Genomic DNA, 18,304 nt, shown 5'->3' on the forward strand with positions numbered 1-18,304 from the left:
ATTTGTCCTAATTTATAATTTTGGAAGTATTTGCATTGATTTAGAAAGTAAATCATTATAAAGTTTTATAAAATCAGTATTTTTTCAAATATATTCAAGAGTGCTGAGAATCTGAAAATTATCTTTTAATGAATATAGTTATGAAAAAGTAAGTACATCCAATGATTAATTTTATTAGAATGATCTGTTTGTAATATTTACATGTCATACAAAATAAATAACCATCACCTTCATTTCCACTTGAAAAATGCAGGTAATTGAAATTGTATTTGGATTGGTTAACTGTATGCGTATGTGCTTTTAGTTGAAGTTAAAGTATATATATTTTAGGTAAGTTTTCTTCTTATTCCACTTAAGAGATACATATTCAATGTGAGAATTAGGCATTTAACAGATTAACAAATTGTGGACATAAATTCTTTCTAATGCACAGATATGTTTAACGTAAGATAGAATCTGGAGTAATGATTCAGCTGTGGTTAAAATGGAGGGTGGAGGAGCGTGCAACTGCATACACTAAAAAATCCACCCGCTTGCCTTATATTTGCTTAGTTCAGAAAGTAGTGATGACTTTGAAACAGAAAAATATTGATTCATTGTTTTATAGCCAAAGGGATGTTAATACATTTTCCTTTTTTCCTTCTAGCATACTGATTTATGTCAGTACATGGACAAGCACCCTGGGGGGCTGCACCCAGATAATGTGAAGGTAGGAAAAGATCTTTTAAGTCGAGGCTTAGCATTCTTCATGTTCATTTTTTGAGCCAAAAGCTAATCTCTCTACTATAATTTTTTTTTTAATTGTGTGAAGAGAAGTGATTCTGAAGCGAACCATAGTCATTGATTTGACAATGAAAGCCATGCTTGGGCATTAAATATTTTCATTGGACTATTATTATTTAAACTGTACCCTATTTTTCCTTCATGGAGAAGCATTTGCCAGTAATGAGAGGGATCTACTGGAATCCTGCCAGAACTATGTTTTCAGTAGAGGGGAATCTCCAGTCGCTCTAGCTTAGCGCTCCATACTGAAATACCAGTTGGTTTCAAGATAATGTATTATTATGATCCAAAACAGTGTTATGATGAGTTCATGGTGCATATTTTTTCATTTGTTTGTATAAACAGATAAAAATGATTTTTCCTTCAGTTTTCTTTTATTTCTTTTACCAGATATTGGATTAGTATGTGTAAAAACAATTAAGCTTTTCTAAGTTTTGACCTAGCAACCATTTTGGAAAATTTTCCCCATATTTCAAACTTAAAAGAGGAGATTCTTTTCTTGGCATATGTTAGGGAGTTAGAAGATACTAAAGTTTATCAGTGGGCTTAATGATGTGCTTACATTTTAGTTTTGAAATGGCTACATTTCAGGATCCTGAGAACCCATTTAGTGATATAAATGCATTTGAAGTATCATGATTTGTCTCCTTTTCATCACATTCATTATCTGCACCTTTCTTGCAGTGTGGCATGGTTTTTCTGTTGTACTTTTCCCTTTGCTAATAAAGGTAGATTTCACATATAGCGTTACATGTGTTCATTTCTTTTTGCTTTATAAAAATAATATTTTATTGTATATAGTTTCATATTTTCTTGATATCTAGTTAATGGGTTTTCTTTATTAATTAGAGATGTGATGTCACTTGTAATGAATTTAATTGAAACATTTGCCCACGTGGTGGTAAATAACAGAAGGATTTTTTCTCTACATTCCCTAGGACTGACTAACCAGTCATTAAAACTTTTGCCATTCTGACGAGTGAAAATGAAATGTTTTTACATTGGCATTTTCTTGGCTGCTAGTGACACTGGGCATCTTCATGTTTCTTGACCATTTGTGATTCTGCCATTACAATTTGCCTGTTCTTATATATTGTTCAATTTTCTATTGCATTGTTCTTTTCTTAATAAATTGAAGGCTATTTTTAATAGTTGTAACATTAATGATGGTGCTTTTTAAGATGATCACTTTTGTTATACAATTTTAAAATGTGGGAAACTGTAGGAACTCTGGCAAGACATTCTTTTTAAAATAAATACTAGAATCAGTATGGTACTTGAAGTATTTGTTGACTTTTTTCATATACGTCCTTTTTCATTGTTGTGGTTTTTTGTTTTATTAAATTTTTATTTAGATTCAGTTTTTTGACTATTCGCTTTTCTTAAACGTGTATTCATTGACATAGATAGATTTTTAGTGGTTGCACTGGGCAAGAAATTTTAACAGGCTAAGAGATTTTTTTATTAATCTTGTTTAATACTAATTAATAGTATTATTAATTACAATATGAATGTTTAATGACCACAGTTTTTTTTCACATCAACATCACCGACTCAATGGACATGAGTTTGAGTAAACTCTGGGATATTATTAATTACAGTACTAATGTTTAATGACCGCATTTTTTTTTTAACATCAAACATCACTGACTCGATGGACATGAGTTTGAGTAAACTCCGGGAGTTGGCGATGGACAGGGAGGCCTGGTGTGCTGCAATTCATGGGGTCACAAAGAGTCGGACACGACTGAGCAACTGAACTGAACTGAATGTTTAATGACTGCAATTTTTTTTTAACACCCAAACATCTCAAGTCATCTCATTACTACATTTAATGTTCTCTTTTTAGGGTTGATTGGGTTCAAAATCAACAGTATGGTACCTCCTTACTCCTATCTTCCACTTCAGCCCAGGTAATCTGCAGAGAGCCCAGCTAGTGAAAGCCCAGGACCTACTAGAATCAGTGGAAATCAGAGGCTACTCTGAGCTAACTTTGACCTCCCGACTTTAAATTCAGTGACAGGATTGAGATTAAAGAGCTGACTCAGCCTTTGCGAAGAACACAGGCATCACCGGATTTCCATTATCCTGGTTTGGTCTTCTCACCAACGCTTTGTTGTTATCTAGTCACTTAGCCATGTCTGACTCTTCGTGACCCCCTGGACCGCAGCACGCCAGGCTTTCCTGTCCTTCACTATCTCCTGGGGTTTGCTTAGACTCATGTCCACTGAGTCGATGATGCCATCCAACCATCTCATCCTCTATTGCCCCCTTTTCTTGCCCTCAATCTTTCCCAGCATCAGGGTCTTTTCCGTTAGTCAGCTCTTCGCATCAGGTGGCCAAAGTACTGGAGCTTCTGCTTCAGCATTAGTCCTCCCAATGAATATTCAGGACTGATTTCCTTTAGGATGGACTGGTTTGATCTCCTGGCAGTCCAAGGGACTCTCAAGAGTCTTCTCCAACACCACAGTTCGAAAGCATCAGTTCTTTGGCTTAGTCTTCTTTATGGTCCAGCTCTCACATCTGTTTAAGACTACTGCAAACACTATAGCTTTGACTACATGGACCTTTGTTGGCAAAATGATATCTCTGCTTTTGAATATGCTGTCTAGGTTTGTTATAGCTTTCCTTCCAAGGAGCAAGCATCTTTTAATTTCATGGCTCATTAGTTATGGGTAAGAATTGGTGGAAAACTTTATCTGTGAAGCAGAGAAAGAGAGCTCTTCCCACAGAGCATTGTTGTTTTCAGCTCAGGCTGGCATCACTGGTGATTTCTGTAGCCTTTGTAGTAAGTTCTGCTTTTTCCATTCCATTACATTTTCCCTTAATTTCTTGATAGTCATGGAGAGATTGAGCTTATAGGTTACTGATTTTCGGTTACTAGGCTGCACTGCTTGAAATTGTGTTTCAATAATTCTTGCCCATTTTGTAAGCTTTTCTTTCACCCCATGATCTGTCATCATATACTTAGTATATGTATATATGCTGCTGCTAAGTCACTTCAGTCGTGTCCGACTCTGTGCGACCCCATAGACAGCAGCCCACCAGACTCCCCCGTCCCTGGGATTCTCCAGGCAAGAACATTGGAGTGGGTTACCATTTCCTTCTCCAATGCATGAAAGTGAAAAGTGAAAGTGAAGTCACTCAGTCGTGTCTGACTCTTAGCAACCCCATGGACTGCGGCCCACCAGGCTCCTCCGTCCATGGGATTTTCCAGGCAAGAGTACTGGAGTGGGGTGCCGTTGCCTTCTCCGATATGTATATATACATCATTCAAATATTTAGTATGTATAGCTTTCCAAATATGAGAGGCAGCAATAGGTATTGATATCTAAGTATCCCTTTCCCCATAGCTATTGAGGTCTTGGCTTCTTTGAGGATTTGCCAAAATATTCTTGATTGTCCCAGTTCTTGGAATACTTAAGGGGGCAAGAAATTTTGGTTGGCATCGAAGAGGTCTTCAAACTGGGCTCCATAGCATAGTCATCTGTGAAATTAAAAAAATATACATATATGTATATGTGTGTATGTATATATATCTATACGTGGGCTTCCCTGCTGGCTCAGCGGTAAAGAGTCCGCCTGCCAATTCAGGATATATGGAATCTATCCCTGAGATGGGAAGATTCCCTGGTGTAGGAAATGGCAACCTACTCTAGTATTTTTGCCTGGAGAATCCTGTGGACAGAGAAGCCTGGCAGACTACAGTCCATGGGATCATAAAGAATTGGACATGACTGAGCAACTGAGCACACACACACACACACACACACACACAGTCTCTTTTCTTTTCCCAGAATCAAAATTTTAAAAGCACCCTAAGGAGGAAATGGGCTTCCCTTGTGGCTTAGCTGGTAAAGAGTCTGCCTGCAATGGGGGAGACCTGTGGGTTGGAAAGATCCCCTGGAGAAGGGAAAGGCTCCCACTCCAGTATACTGGCCTGGAGAATTCAGTGGACCGTATATAGTCCATGAGTGACTTTCTCTTAAGTAGGAGATGGTGGGCATTTGCTCAGGCCAGGGCTGAGAGGCCTGGCTCCTCGCACAAGCCCCAGCATCAGCTGCTTTCCTGTAGGCGTTTGCCTGCAGCCTGGAGCGCTGGTGGTGGTGAGGGCCTGTGCTCTCTCACAGCCCCGCAGCCTGGCTGCCTCAACAGCAGTCACTCTGCCAGCCAGCTGGCTGGTGGGGTGTCCCAGAGAACAGCAGGGGCTGGGCAGGTAGGAGGGGATATGGGAGCTTCATAAAACAGGTCTCAGACCCAGGCCTGAAGACTGAAAGCGTCTTTTATGGGACATCGGGTCAGTCCAAGAGAACGGACCTAAAGGATCTAGGTAACGCTACAGCAAAGGCCCCCCCTTGTCAAATAAGTGACTCAGAGGAAGCAAGGTTGGTTTGTTTTGATTAGACACAGAAAGAAGCATCAAAAAATTATGAATAATAATATCTAAGAGGCAAAAGAGAGTCATACACCTGTAAAGCACAACGCTGCATTACTTTCGTTGTTGTTCAGTCACTAAATCATGTCTGACTCTTCGCAACCCCATGGACTGCAGCACACTAGGCCTCCCTGTCCTTCACTATCTCCTGTTATTTTAAACAGGATAAATCAGTGAACATGAGGTAGCTTTGGAAATTAAAAATACGATGACAGAAATTAAAAACAACAACAGTAATTTTTAAATGGGAAACAGGATTACTTAGGATGCACTTTACATCATTGCTGTAGGTAAACTTTGAAATTTGCTTTTGTATTTTATATTCCCCTTCAGGTTTCTATTTTCACTATTTAAGTTAAGCAAAGTCTACTTTCTTCCACTTTTCTTCTTTGTACTTTCTAAAATAAAATGAAGCAATTACTAATATAATAAAATAAACAACAGTCGTAAAAATGGATGGAAGAAAAAGTTGGAGAATTGTACCAACTTGTGCTTATGCACAAAGTAGAGCATAAAATAGAAATCTGAAACATGAGACAAGAAGTATTAAAAAAATTTAGAATCCACTTCAGGAGATGGGCCATCTGAATAATTGGAGAAAATAGGATGGAGTTATTAAAATAATAAACTTTGAAATATGCTTCTTCTAGATGTGAAGGATGTGAACTTCAAGATTAAACAGATCTTTTAAATGCCCAGAACATTTAATGAAAATAGAAGAACAGTAGTATTTATTATTGCAGAATTTCTGAACATGATTTCAAAGACACATCCTACCAAAAGGAAACAGATTTACTGCTCAGAATCAATAATTACAGTGGTGTCGTCACCATTTAGGGGGTTTTTCCTGGTGGCTCAGTTGGTGAAGAATCCACTTGCAATGCAGGAGACGGCTTGCAATGCAGTCGTTCGGGTTTAATCCCTGAGTCAAGAAGATCCCCTGGAGAAAGCAATGGCAACCCACTCCAGTATTCTTGCCTGGAAAATCCCAGGGATAGAGGAGCCTGGAGGGCTATAGTTTATGGGGTCGCAGAGTTGGACATGACTTAGGAACTAAACCTTCACCATTTGGACTTCAGCAGCAGCCCTAGAAGGGAGACGGAAGTGGGACAATGACTTGACAATTCTGATGTAAAATTGTCCAATCTAGTATAATATGCAAACTATCAATGAAGTGTGAAAGCAGAATAATTATTTTCAGATGTTCAAGGAGTTGAAAATTTTGCATACCTTGCATCCTTTCTCAGAAAACGACTTGAAGATATACTCCACCTTGTAACTCAGGGAATAAACCAAGGCAGAAAAGAAAAGGAAACCTGGCAGTAGAGGCTACCTCTAAAGAGGGATGGAGATCCTTGAGATGATGAAAAGAATCCCAGTATAACAGTGGTGCATCAGGCTGGAAGAGTAACCCGTCAGTCCAATCGCACAGGTCAGAAGACTCCAGGCGAGATTTCTAAGATGAAATTGTCAGATAGAATATCAAATGTGTTTGAGCAGATTTACAAGTTGGAAGGGGCTTCCCCGGCACCTCAGTAGTGAAGAATTAGCCAGTGCAGGAGCCACAAGAGATGCGTATTTGATCCCTGGGTCAGGAAGATCCCCTGGAGGAGGAAATGGCAACCCACTCGAGGAGAATCCCATGGACAGAGGAGTCTGGCGGGTAGCAAAGAGTCAGACACAGATTAGTGACTGAGCACTCAGGCACAAGAAGGAAGAAGAATTTGGTGTTGAATTAGTGATAACCCCAAAGAAAACTCAACAACAGCAAACCAACCAACCAACAAAAGATCTAGATTGTTACACCAGGAAAAACAAATTATTGTGCAGTAGAGAAAAGTATTCATATGAAACGTAATGGCTCAGCTGCAAATAACATTTACATGATGATAATACAGTATTATAATCAATATGTAATATTGTAATATGTAATCAATATTACATGTTGATGTATTACATAGTTAAAAAAAGACAAACACCTCTTTAGGATTCTGCTATGGCCAGCCTCATTCCAGGATTAGCATCCTAAAACAGTCTTCCATTTCAACTGCCACATTTGATATAAAATAAAGATCAACATGATTTTGTCAGAGCATTGTGACTCTTTGTCCAATGTTCTTTTCCTTACATTGCATGATTCATTTATTAAATTACTGCAATTAGCGTTTTATTTGTGACTTTATGTGCTCTCAGTCACATAGGTTTGTCAGCATTTTCATAGTGAAGATAATAGTCCTACTTCTCTGAGGGTACGGGAAGTTAAAAAAAATAGAATGCATCTTGTTAATGCCTGTGTTTTGGCATCTGAATTGCAGTGCATGGAAGCAGACAGCCCTTATCACCACGTTGCTTTCCATGGGGGGCCACTCAGCTAATTACGCACTGGCATTTCTTCACAGTTTGTCTGCACAGAGACAGTGCCCTCCTCCAGAGCTCCATGTAGGATCTGCACTGCAGGTGAAATTATTCTCAAAGAAGCCTGACTATGACACAGTGGCAGAGGTCCCATGGGTATTTCTGTGTGATGGATTAACCTATTTTTTCATGTGGTGATATTTATTGTCACTTAAGATTTCTGAATGCAAAATGAAGAACCTAAGAATAATATTTACTAAGTTAACAGCTGTTCATAATGCTGTGCTGGATGCTGATAAAGAAAAACAGCTGAGCTAAAATAAGATCTTTTAATGGGTCTCTATAAATGCAGGGTGTGAAATCAAGGTGAGATAAACGATTGTCTTTAAAAGAGCAAGTTCTTGCAATAACTCTGAAGCTCTGCATCTGGTTAAATACTTCATGGATTATTAAAGGGTTGGATGTGATAAATAGAAGATATTGATTATGGTGAACAGAAGGAAAACATACTGATCAAATCTTGCTTCTAAATTTGACAGTTTTGACTTTTGCTCTCATCACTATGTGGCATGATGATATGGAGAAATATTTTAAACATTTCTCTCGGATTATAAAAATGTGCATATCTTTGTTTAGATTTCGTATAACTTGTTTATTGTAAAAAGCTGGGATACCATGCATCTAAGAATTCAGGCGATTTTTCTTTACGGTAAATCAGGTCAGCTTGCAAGCGTTACAAAGGTGATGTATCACTGAGGAATGAGGGGGTAGAAAGGAACAAAGGAAAGAGTACATAGCTAGTGATTTCATAATAAGCCACAGAGTAGTCTATGGTCATTTTGTACTAAATCCCAGCAAATCATCTGTTAAAGTTTTATCTTTTGTGCTATATATTCCTTGTAAGCTTTGGAATAAGCACATCAGAAAAAAGATTGTTTCAGTGTTAACTAAATTTCTGTAGTCACTCTGCTGCTTTAATGGCCTACAAACTGAGTCTGTTTGCAATATGGTTCTGAAATAAATATTCACTATTAACTAATGGTCTGTATTGTAGCATAATATCAATTTTAGACAAATGGGTAATTTTAGCAGTTAATTACTTAGAGGGCAATTTAAAACCTGAATGGAAAGCCTGAGGACACTGGCCTTGTTATAAATATTTATGATGATTAAAGGCATAACAACCAATTGCTAGAACATGATAATTGGTTTGTAAGAATTTGGGGGGAGGGTAGTTCATTTTTCTCCCCTTTACAAACCATTCACTATGAATTTTATTGGGTGTTGACTATCATAGTCGAGTTGAAGACAGAACCTGAAGTTCTTCACTGTATAATCCTCAGTGATTTACAGATTGATTGGTTTTCTAAAAAGCGACCGTGACAGTCTAAATCTCTTTCATTCAGGTTTTCGTGTGTTCTTTAAAAAATGGCAAGCATGAGAGACTGAAAATTGAGATTCATCTTTAAAAAAAAGATTAATTGATGCTGTCTCCAGCTCATATCCAGAAATGTAGATGCTTACATCTTATTACCATGACAACCCTGGATCTTCCTGTATTTTTTATGTAATTACCTTCATTTCCATGTTATCGTAATGACTTTTCTAGATGAATTTTTTCTAAAAACACATTTGTCTTTTTTTTTTTTTTTACAGAACTGTAATCAAAGATATCCAAAGTAATTCTGAATTCTCTGCCTTATTCTCTGAAGCATCTGAAATTCTTTTGATGTAAAGCCTTTTTATTTTGTATCTAAATATCTGTATTAATTAAAAAGACTCGAGGATTATTATGGTTGAAAAATTGCTATTTTTCATTCATAGTCCAGAGAACAGGCAGGTGTATAACAGTCAGAATAATATTATGCCAAATTAAGATTGTCTTATACAGATGGCACAGTGAATGGATTCCTAAATGAGAATTTCTAATGTTGAGATAGGAAATCAGATAACACCTGACTTTCTCCATATTTTGCATTAGAACTTTCATTTAGTTGGTAATGATTCCCTACTATGTATTATAGTGAATATTATAAAGCCTTTCCTTTTTCTGTATTTTGGGAAATATGGTTATTTCATGAAGTCATTCCAGTGTTTTAAAAATTTGACACCTAGTCTCAGCACCTGTCCAGTTTTCTTTTGAACCTTTTCATCCTATTTCTATTATAACAAAATAATTTTCCATATCTAGAAAGTGAAAGATTAACAACGAAAGAGTGAAATCCATGTGTCAATTCATACTGTGTTGGATGTTCAGAGGTAGTCTGAATAGTGAATTTCTGGCTAAGATGTAGGGCCTGCATTTGCTTGTTGAGAACATGTCTTTTGTATCCTTGGCATCATCTGCTGATCTGCTTATAACGATTTGAATCAGACAAAGAAATCAAGGCAGCTAATTAAACAGCCCACTCTTTCCTAGAGGTGCTTTAAAACCCAGATTGAAATGGAATTACCCCAAAGATTGATGAAATTCACATAGTCATTAGAATAATGCCATGTGATATTTTAATTGTCAGATAGAATTACCCAGCTTAGGGGGCAGATATCCAGGGGGAATAGGAAAAACACCCTCCTGGATTTTAAGCTTCAAGCCGTTCACCTTGCCCCTCTCCTATTTAAAATGAATCTTGCACTTGACTCCTTTGTTGGCGTGTTTTCCTAGACAAACAAGAGAACGCAGGAGGGAAATTAGCTGAGTGGTAGTGTGTGTATACACTCCTGGGGATTTTCCTGATTGGTTTAGACAGGTTCTGCCTCCATGTGACTAGCCAGTACATTTCATAGATATTTTCTCATTAATACAGAAATTCTTGTCACTTGTGACCTTTCTAAAGAGGATGCAGAGAAGTTTATTTATCATACCTATCAAACTCAGAGTCTTTACTGCATGCCACTTGAAACATATTTTTCTCTATTGTTTAGCTTGCAGATGTGATCTTTCTCTAAGACTCTTATGCTCAAGATTCATCAGCTCCATCAGTTTTTCAGTCTGCATCTCTCTCTCTCATTTTTTTTTAAAGTTACATTGGCCTTATCAAATGATACTAAGATAATTCATGCTGATAGTGTCTGAGATGTTACTTTAGGCAGTAAAACCATTTTATTGTTGCCGTTCAGTTGCTCACTTGTGTCCCACTCTTTGTGACCCCGTGAACTGCAGCCCACCAGGCTTCCCTGTCCTTCACCATCTCCTGGAGTTTGCTCAGACTCGCATCTATTGAGTCAGTGATGCCATCCAACCATCTCATCCTCTGTCGCCCCCTTCTCCTGCTCTCAATCTTTCTCAGCATCAAGGTCTTTTCCAGTGAGTTGACTCTTTGCATCAGGTGACCAAAGTATTGGAGCTTCTGCTTCAGCATCAGTTTTTCCAATGAATATTCAGGGTTGATTTCCTTTCGGATTGACTGGTTTGATCTCCTGGCAATCCAAGGGACTCTCAAGAGGCTTCTAAATTCTATTTTTTTCTTTTCATCATGTATAAAAAGAATGGCTCTGAAGTTGGGGAAGCAGTGCATGCATTCACAAGTGAAGTTGAGTAAAAATTTGTATTTCATTCTATTTCTTTTTGGTTTCAAAAAGTGCATACCAGTAAGGTCAATGTATACTCAACATTATTTTGTTATTTGAATTCCTTGAAACAACTGTTTCAGTTTTTCTCTTGTAAAATTATGTTGGGTAACTAATAAGCCAGTAGCTTAAATCTGATTGTCTTGTTTCTACTCAGGTAGGGAATATTCCTAATACTAAATTTAGGCTACTGAGCAACTTTTTATTTTTTAAAATAATTTTTATTTATTTGTTTTATTTTTGGCCATGCTGGGTCTTTGCTGTGCGTGGGCTTTTCTCTAATTGTGGCGAGCAGGGGCTACACTCTAGTTTCAGCTTGTAGGCTTCTCGTTATGGCGGCTCCTCCTGTTGTGGAGCACAGGCTCTAGGGCACAGAGGCTCTAGGGCACAGAGGCTGTAGGGCACAGAGGCTCTAGGGCACGCAGGCTCTAGGGCACAGAGGCTCTAGGGCACAGAGGCTCTAGGGCACGCGGGCTCTAGGGCACAGAGGCTCTAGGGCACAGAGGCTCTAGGGCACGCGGGCTCTAGGGCACAGAGGCTCTAGGGCACAGAGGCTCTAGGGCACGCGGGCTCTAGGGCACAGAGGCTCTAGGGCACAGAGGCTCTAGGGCACGCGGGCTCTAGGGCACAGAGGCTCTAGGGCACAGAGGCTCTGGGGCACGCGGGCTCTAGGGCACAGAGGCTCTAGGGCACAGAGGCTCTGGGGCACGCAGGCTCTAGGGCACAAAGGCTCTAGGGCACGCAGGCTCTAGGGCACAGAGGCTCTAGGGCACGCAGGCTCTAGGGCACAGAGGCTCTAGGGCACGCAGGCTCTAGGGCACGCAGGCTTCCGCAGCTGTGGCACGTGAGCTCCGTAGTTCCCCTGGGCTCTAGAGTGCAGGCTCAATAGGCTTATTATTTGCGGCACACAGGCTTAGTTATCCCGCAGCTATGGGGGTCTTTTTGGATCAGGGATCGAACCCATGTCTCCTGCATTGACAGTCAGATTGTTTACCACTGAGCCACCAGGGAAGCTCTGACCAACCTTGTTAAATGGAAGGTTCTTGTCCTCAGCCCTCCCCAGTTCATCATCATACCTACAAACCCTCATAACTGGGAAGCCTACTTATTATCTAATACATTATACATTAGTGTAATATATTAGCGTTCTAAAAAAGCTAATGAACTTCTTTCAGGGAGCATGGGCAAACCAGGCTCTGTTTTTGCCGTTTGACTCCTTGTAAGTATCCCAGTTCTGGATCCCATGAGCCCAGTCACCTTCCTCCCTGAGGGCATCTCGAAGCTTAGAATAACCCCTTGCTGGCGTCCTCCTCCGTTGTACTGAGGCGGGAGGAGTGGGCGGAATGGGAAGGCAACTTAAGGAGCACAGAAAGTATGCAAGGTCATTTCCCCCAAGACTTTGCCCAAGTACTTGAGATTCTTATTCTCAGAGTTATTCCCTTTTCCAGAAGGTTATCATTTTTAGTATAGAAGATTAATGTACAAATGTAGTAGAGTGCAAGGTAAATTTGGTTACATTATCTGGAAATGATGAGGCGTGTTACACATCTCAGCAGAGGGAGTGGAGTGAAGAAGCAGAAAGTTGACTAGAAGAACTCAAATAGAACAAGATATGTCAAGGCAGACTCCCCTAAATCCTCAGATTTCCTGAGAACTGAATCTGTCTGTGCATGTGTGCGTGCTAAGTCGCGTCAGTCATGTCCAACTCTGTGCGACCCTATGGACTGCAGCCTTCCAGGTTCCTCTATCCATGGGATTCTCTAGGCAAGGATACTGGAGAGGGTTGCCATTCCCTTCTCCAGGGGATCTTCCCACCCAGGGATCAAACCTGCGTCTCTTACATCTTCTGCATTCGCACGTGGCTTTCCACTAGCATCACTGGGAAGCCCCAATCTGACTGTAGTACATGGCAAAAAAGGGGCGCATCTCTGATCTGACGCCCTGGCATAAATGTTTCTCTTACACCATCCCAGGAGCACACTTAATATGTTCAGAATGTCCAGAGTGACAAATTATACCATAGTTTTTATTACCTGGACTTTTAGTTCTATCTCCCTTATATCTCCATAGAGCTTTCTTAGTATTCTTTTTTTAAAAATCCAACACATAAAATTACAAAGATGCTTTATAAAATATAAACTATTTGGGCATTAATTATGTACATTGCATTACAGATTAGGATTTGATATTTGCATTAGGTATCTTCAAATTTGAAACTCGACCAAATGAAATAAATCATACTTTGAAAAATTGAAGAAGACCTATTATTGCAGTAAAATCATTATCTGATTTCTATTAGAAAGTATTTTACTATTCACTAGATATTTCAGGACTCAAATTTTTAAATTATTTTTTACTCCTAGAAAGTTTGATGTATTGAGTAATTTAATGCTTGTGCATCTGTGGATTTTTAAATAATATGATGCTAACCATGAGGCATATTATTTGAAGCATTTATTACCCATGTACTACTTTGGTTTCTTTGCTAATGTCATATTTCCTATCCTTGTAGTCACACAGTGTATTACTTTTCGTTACCGTTTGTTTAATCAAACAATATACATACGCTTTTTGGTAGCAGTATTTTATTTTATTTTATTATTTTTTTCTTTTTTTTTTAAATTTTATTTTATTTTTAAACTTTACATAATTGTATTAGTTTTGCCAAATATCAAAATGAATCCAACACAGGTATACATGTATACCTGTGGTAGCAGTATTTTAAATTGTGGGTGTCAGAGCAAGACAAAAATGGGAAATATAAGTATTGGGAATGGGAAATGGACCTCTGCTACATGTGCTGTGTCTCCCTTTTTCCAATTCATGTGATTTCTCTGAGCCTTTATTTCTTTATCTGTGAAATAAAGATAATAGGATCTGCCTAGCAGAATTGGTGGGAAGATTAATTTACTATTAAGTACTTAGTAAACAGCCGTTACTGCAGTTGCTTAAATTGCAGAGTCTCTTCTATTGCTGTTATCCATACAATAATGAAATGAGACAGTTTTATAGCTTGGACAAATATTAAGGGCATGTGAGAAAATTAACCATTTTCAAGGTGAGCAACTTAAGATGACGGGTATTTAACCTTGGTGTGCAAGTGACAGAAAAGTAGCTTGACTGTCTCTGTAAGAATTAGTGCTGTTCAGTGAATGGGTGAAGAAGTTGGGGTATGTGTGTGGTACATACGTACAATGGAATATTGACCATAAGAGGGAACGCATTTGAATCAGTTGGAGAGAGGAGGATGAATCTAAAGCCTTTTATACAGAGTGGAGTAAGTCAGAAAGAGAAAAACAAATATATTATATTAAAGCTATATAATCTGGAAAAACGATACTGATTAACCTAATTTGCAGTGAAGGAATGGAGACAAAGATGTAGAGAATGGACGTGCAGAGTGCGAGGGGATATATATATATATGTATATATATCCTGCCTCTCTCTGTATATATAGTTATGCCTGATTCTTGATGTTGTATGGCAGAAACCAACACAAGATTGCAAAAACAATTATCCTTCAATTAAAAATAATAAAAAATTATGGCATGGTCAGCGAAAAAAAGGACTGAGATTTTACTCTTCATGAAGAAGAATTAGTGCTGTCCATGCTGCTGCTGCTGCTGCTAAGTCACTTCAGTCGTGTCCGACTCTGTTCGACCCCATGGGCAGCAGCCCACCAGGCTCCTCCGTCCCTGGGATTCTCCAGGCAAGAACACTGGAGTGGGTTGCCATTCCTTCTCCAATGCATGAAAGTGAAAAGTGAAAGTGAAGTCACCCAGTCGTGCGCGACCCTCAGCGACTCCATGGACTGCAGCCCACCAGGCTCCTCCGTCCATGGGATTCTCCAGGCAAGAGCACTGGAGTGGGGTGCCATCGCCTTCTCCATGTTATCCATAGGCCTTTCATCTATTGCTAGTTGCTCCAATAAACCCTAAGAGATGATGGACATCCCTTGAAGATCGTGAACCCTTGCCTAGAAAATCTGCAAATGTTCACCGTGCTGAGTCTCATATTAAATGGACCCTTATACATTAAATAATGCATGCCTTTCAGACCATTCATAAATCTGATTGTAAACATTGAGACAAAGAGCGTCAAAATCATATATCCTTAGATTTTGAGGGGGGATGAGGGGGTTAAAAAATTTGTTGCTCACTGCAAGTGCCAATAATTCTTCTGAGTAACAGATGTAACGTGCTGAGTCCAATGATGTGTGTGCTTTTAATCAACTTGCTCTAAATATTCTGATAGCCTTATCTTGATATTGTTTTTTTTATCTACTCAAAGTCCAAAGAGTTTCAGAAGAGACTAGAAGGAGTATTAAGGATATTCCCAAGCAGTATCTGCCATGGCCGCGAGGATATGAGTTGCTTTCTGCTGGGGATGGCAAGATAGCAGGGTTATAGATAGATCTCCTGCTGGCAAAATGTCCTTGTTCATCACGTCATTGCTGTTTTAGGCATTTTCCCATTGGGGTTCTTATTGCAAAAAGTGAACATATTTGAACTGGAGTATAACTCTTCAGTGATCCAACTGAAGAATCTGAAGACCTCTCCCTTCATAAAGTTGAGTATGGCCCTCTGTGATGACTGGGAGGGGTGGGCTGGGCGGGGGGAGGGAGGGAGGCTCAAGAGGGAGGGGATATATGTAAAATTACAGCTGATTCACACGGTTGTACAGCAGAAACCAACACAATGCTGTAAAAATTTAAAAAAAAAATGCCCTAAGGGGACAAAATATTCTTAGGAAGACCTTATGGTTACTACAGTAGATAATAAGCAAATAGAAAGGAAAAATATGTTAATTTATCAACTTCACTATATAAAGCTTTCTGCTGCCATAGTATTTACTTCTAAGAGGATTTTAAATAGCAAAAATAGACATTCAAGAACCATATGCTTATTACATACTACATTAATTGAGACTTTTACAAACTTGGGTTCACTTAATAAAAGTACTTTGATTATATTGGGTGTATAGCTATATTCATCCATGTGTTTAGTAAGCATCATCCTTGGTTAAGACAATGAGGTGTAGTGGAAAGTTCACGAGTGTTGTGTGATGGTTGGATTGACTGAGTAAGTTTCTTGGGCTTTAAGAGCATTAGTTTTCTCATTTGCTTAAAAGAAAAGGAAAAAAATACGAGATTATAAAAGACACATAAAATTACTTAGTCTTTTTTCAAGTTTATTTATTGCTTATATCTCTGGCCGCTCCGGGTCTTAGTTGCAGCACTTGGGGTCTTTTAGCTGCGGCACACTGGGGCTTTTGTTTGTTCGGTTGCAGCATGTGGGATCTAGAGGGCTTCCTAGTGGCTCACTGGTAAAGAATCCTCCTGCAGTGCAGGAGACTCGGGAGACACAGGTTCAGTCCTGGGGTGGGCAGGATTCCCTGGAAGATGAAACGGCAACCCACTCCAGTATTCTTGTCTGGGAAATCCCATAGACAGAGGAGCCTGGCAGGTTACCGTCCATAGGGTTGCGATGAGTTGGACACGAGTGAGCGACTAAGCATACCTGTGTGCACGTGGGATCTAGTTCCCTGAGCAGGGATTGAACCCGGGCCCCCTGTATTGGGAGTTGTTGAGTTCTAGCTACTAGACTAGCAGGAAGTCCCAGAACAGTCTTCAAATGAGTGTAAACCTTCAATTACTATGAGTCTGTCTTCCGTTTTTGTTTTTTTTTTTCAGTACCTGAGATCGCGTCGACGTTCACCAAGTTTTATTAGGGAGCTACAAAGCTGATGTTTCCTTTTCCTCTGCATGCAGCCCCTCCTTTGGTGGTACTTCTTGTTCTCATAGTACCCTCTGGTTTTCACAGAGATCAAACTTAGCTTGTTATGTGGTGATTTCTACAACAACCCAGTGAACTGGCTTTCTTAAAAATTTACATGGGCCAGTTAGATACTTGCCTGTATGTCTAAAGAAAGAAATCCCTAAGACTTGGGTTCTCAAAACATTCCCAAGCAATGTTCTATGGCACATTCTGTTAAACTCGGAATGACTGCTCTTTCCTTGTCCCTTGAAGGGACAATATAATTCACTGAAACCATTAGTAAACTTGGTGTTTTAGAAATAACATTTTAAGGTGTTTAACAGAAAATGCTCAAGTTTACTAATGGTTTCAGTGAATTACATTGTCCCTTCATCACCATTACTATTATGATGGTGTGTTGATGGTTTTACAGTTTCATATATTGTCAGGCCAGAATACTGGAGTGGGTAGCCTTTCCCTTTTCCAGGGGATCTTCCCGACCCAGGAATCGAACCAGGGTCTCCTGCATTGCAGGCGGATTTTTTACCAACAGAGCTATCAGGCAAGCCCTTACTAATGGTTTTAGTGAGTTATATTGCCCCTTCACCACCATTATTATGATGACGGTATGTTGATCATTTTACAGTTTCATATATTGTCTTCTTTTCATTAATTACAATTTTTCTTCTTATTAATTCATCTGCCTAGTGATTTCCTTGCTTGCTTTCCTCAATTTTTTCCCTCAGAAAAGCAAGAGGTTTGTCATGTAATACATTGTCTCATCTTGTGTATCTAATGAATGCTCCTTTTCCTACTAAACTTTTATGCGTAATGAAGTGTCCTCCCTCCTGTGGGCCTTCAGTTACACTCCGTTTGTGTAGCTGTCATAGTGCTGCTGCTGCTGCTGCTGCTAAGCAGACCTCTTTAAGTGCAGTTAATCTGCTTATGTGCTTCCCAGGTGGGGCTAGTGGTAAAGAACTGACCTGCCAGTGCAGGAGATGTAAGAGACATGGGTTCAATGTCTCAGGAAGATCCCCTGGAGGAGGGCATGGCAACCCACTCCAGTATTCTTGCCTGGAGAATCCCATGGACAGAGGAGCCTGGAGGGCTACAGTCCACAGAGTCTCCCAGGTCAGACACAACTGAAGCCACTTAGCATGGATACATGAATCTGTCTATGTGTCTCTCATATCCAGTGGGCTGTGAGTTCCTCAAGTCAAGGAACTACATCTTACATCCTATTCATCTTTGCATCCCTCTTACATGATAGCACCTGGCAGATGGTTGGCACTTCGTAAATCCTTAAGGAATGTATTATCTGGGGATTTGTTCTGACTTAACTTTGTGCATTGTTCAAAGATCTAAAAGTTTGTGTGGGGCTCTCATTTGATGCTCTGGGCTCTGTCTG

The 18,304-nt window shown here is 39.5% G+C and overlaps 1 protein-coding gene across 9 annotated transcripts in view; it reads left to right on the forward strand.

Annotated features, from left to right (window-relative positions):
• Positions 1-18,304, forward strand: part of CDK14 (cyclin dependent kinase 14) — a 659,101-nt gene that overhangs the window by 303,954 nt on the left and 336,843 nt on the right. For 8 of the 9 annotated variants that reach the window (XM_061413382.1, XM_061413373.1, XM_061413375.1 and 5 more), the window contains one exon: positions 647-709. The exons of the other annotated variant lie outside the window; for it this stretch is intronic. In XM_061413382.1, the coding sequence (XP_061269366.1) occupies positions 647-709 (63 nt within the window). The remainder of the gene's footprint in view (positions 1-646; positions 710-18,304) is intronic. 9 annotated transcript variants of the gene reach the window in all.

Source organism: Bos javanicus, chromosome 4, assembly GCF_032452875.1.
Source record: "Bos javanicus breed banteng chromosome 4, ARS-OSU_banteng_1.0, whole genome shotgun sequence".
In the NCBI taxonomy this organism is placed as follows: Eukaryota; Metazoa; Chordata; class Mammalia; order Artiodactyla; family Bovidae; genus Bos; species Bos javanicus.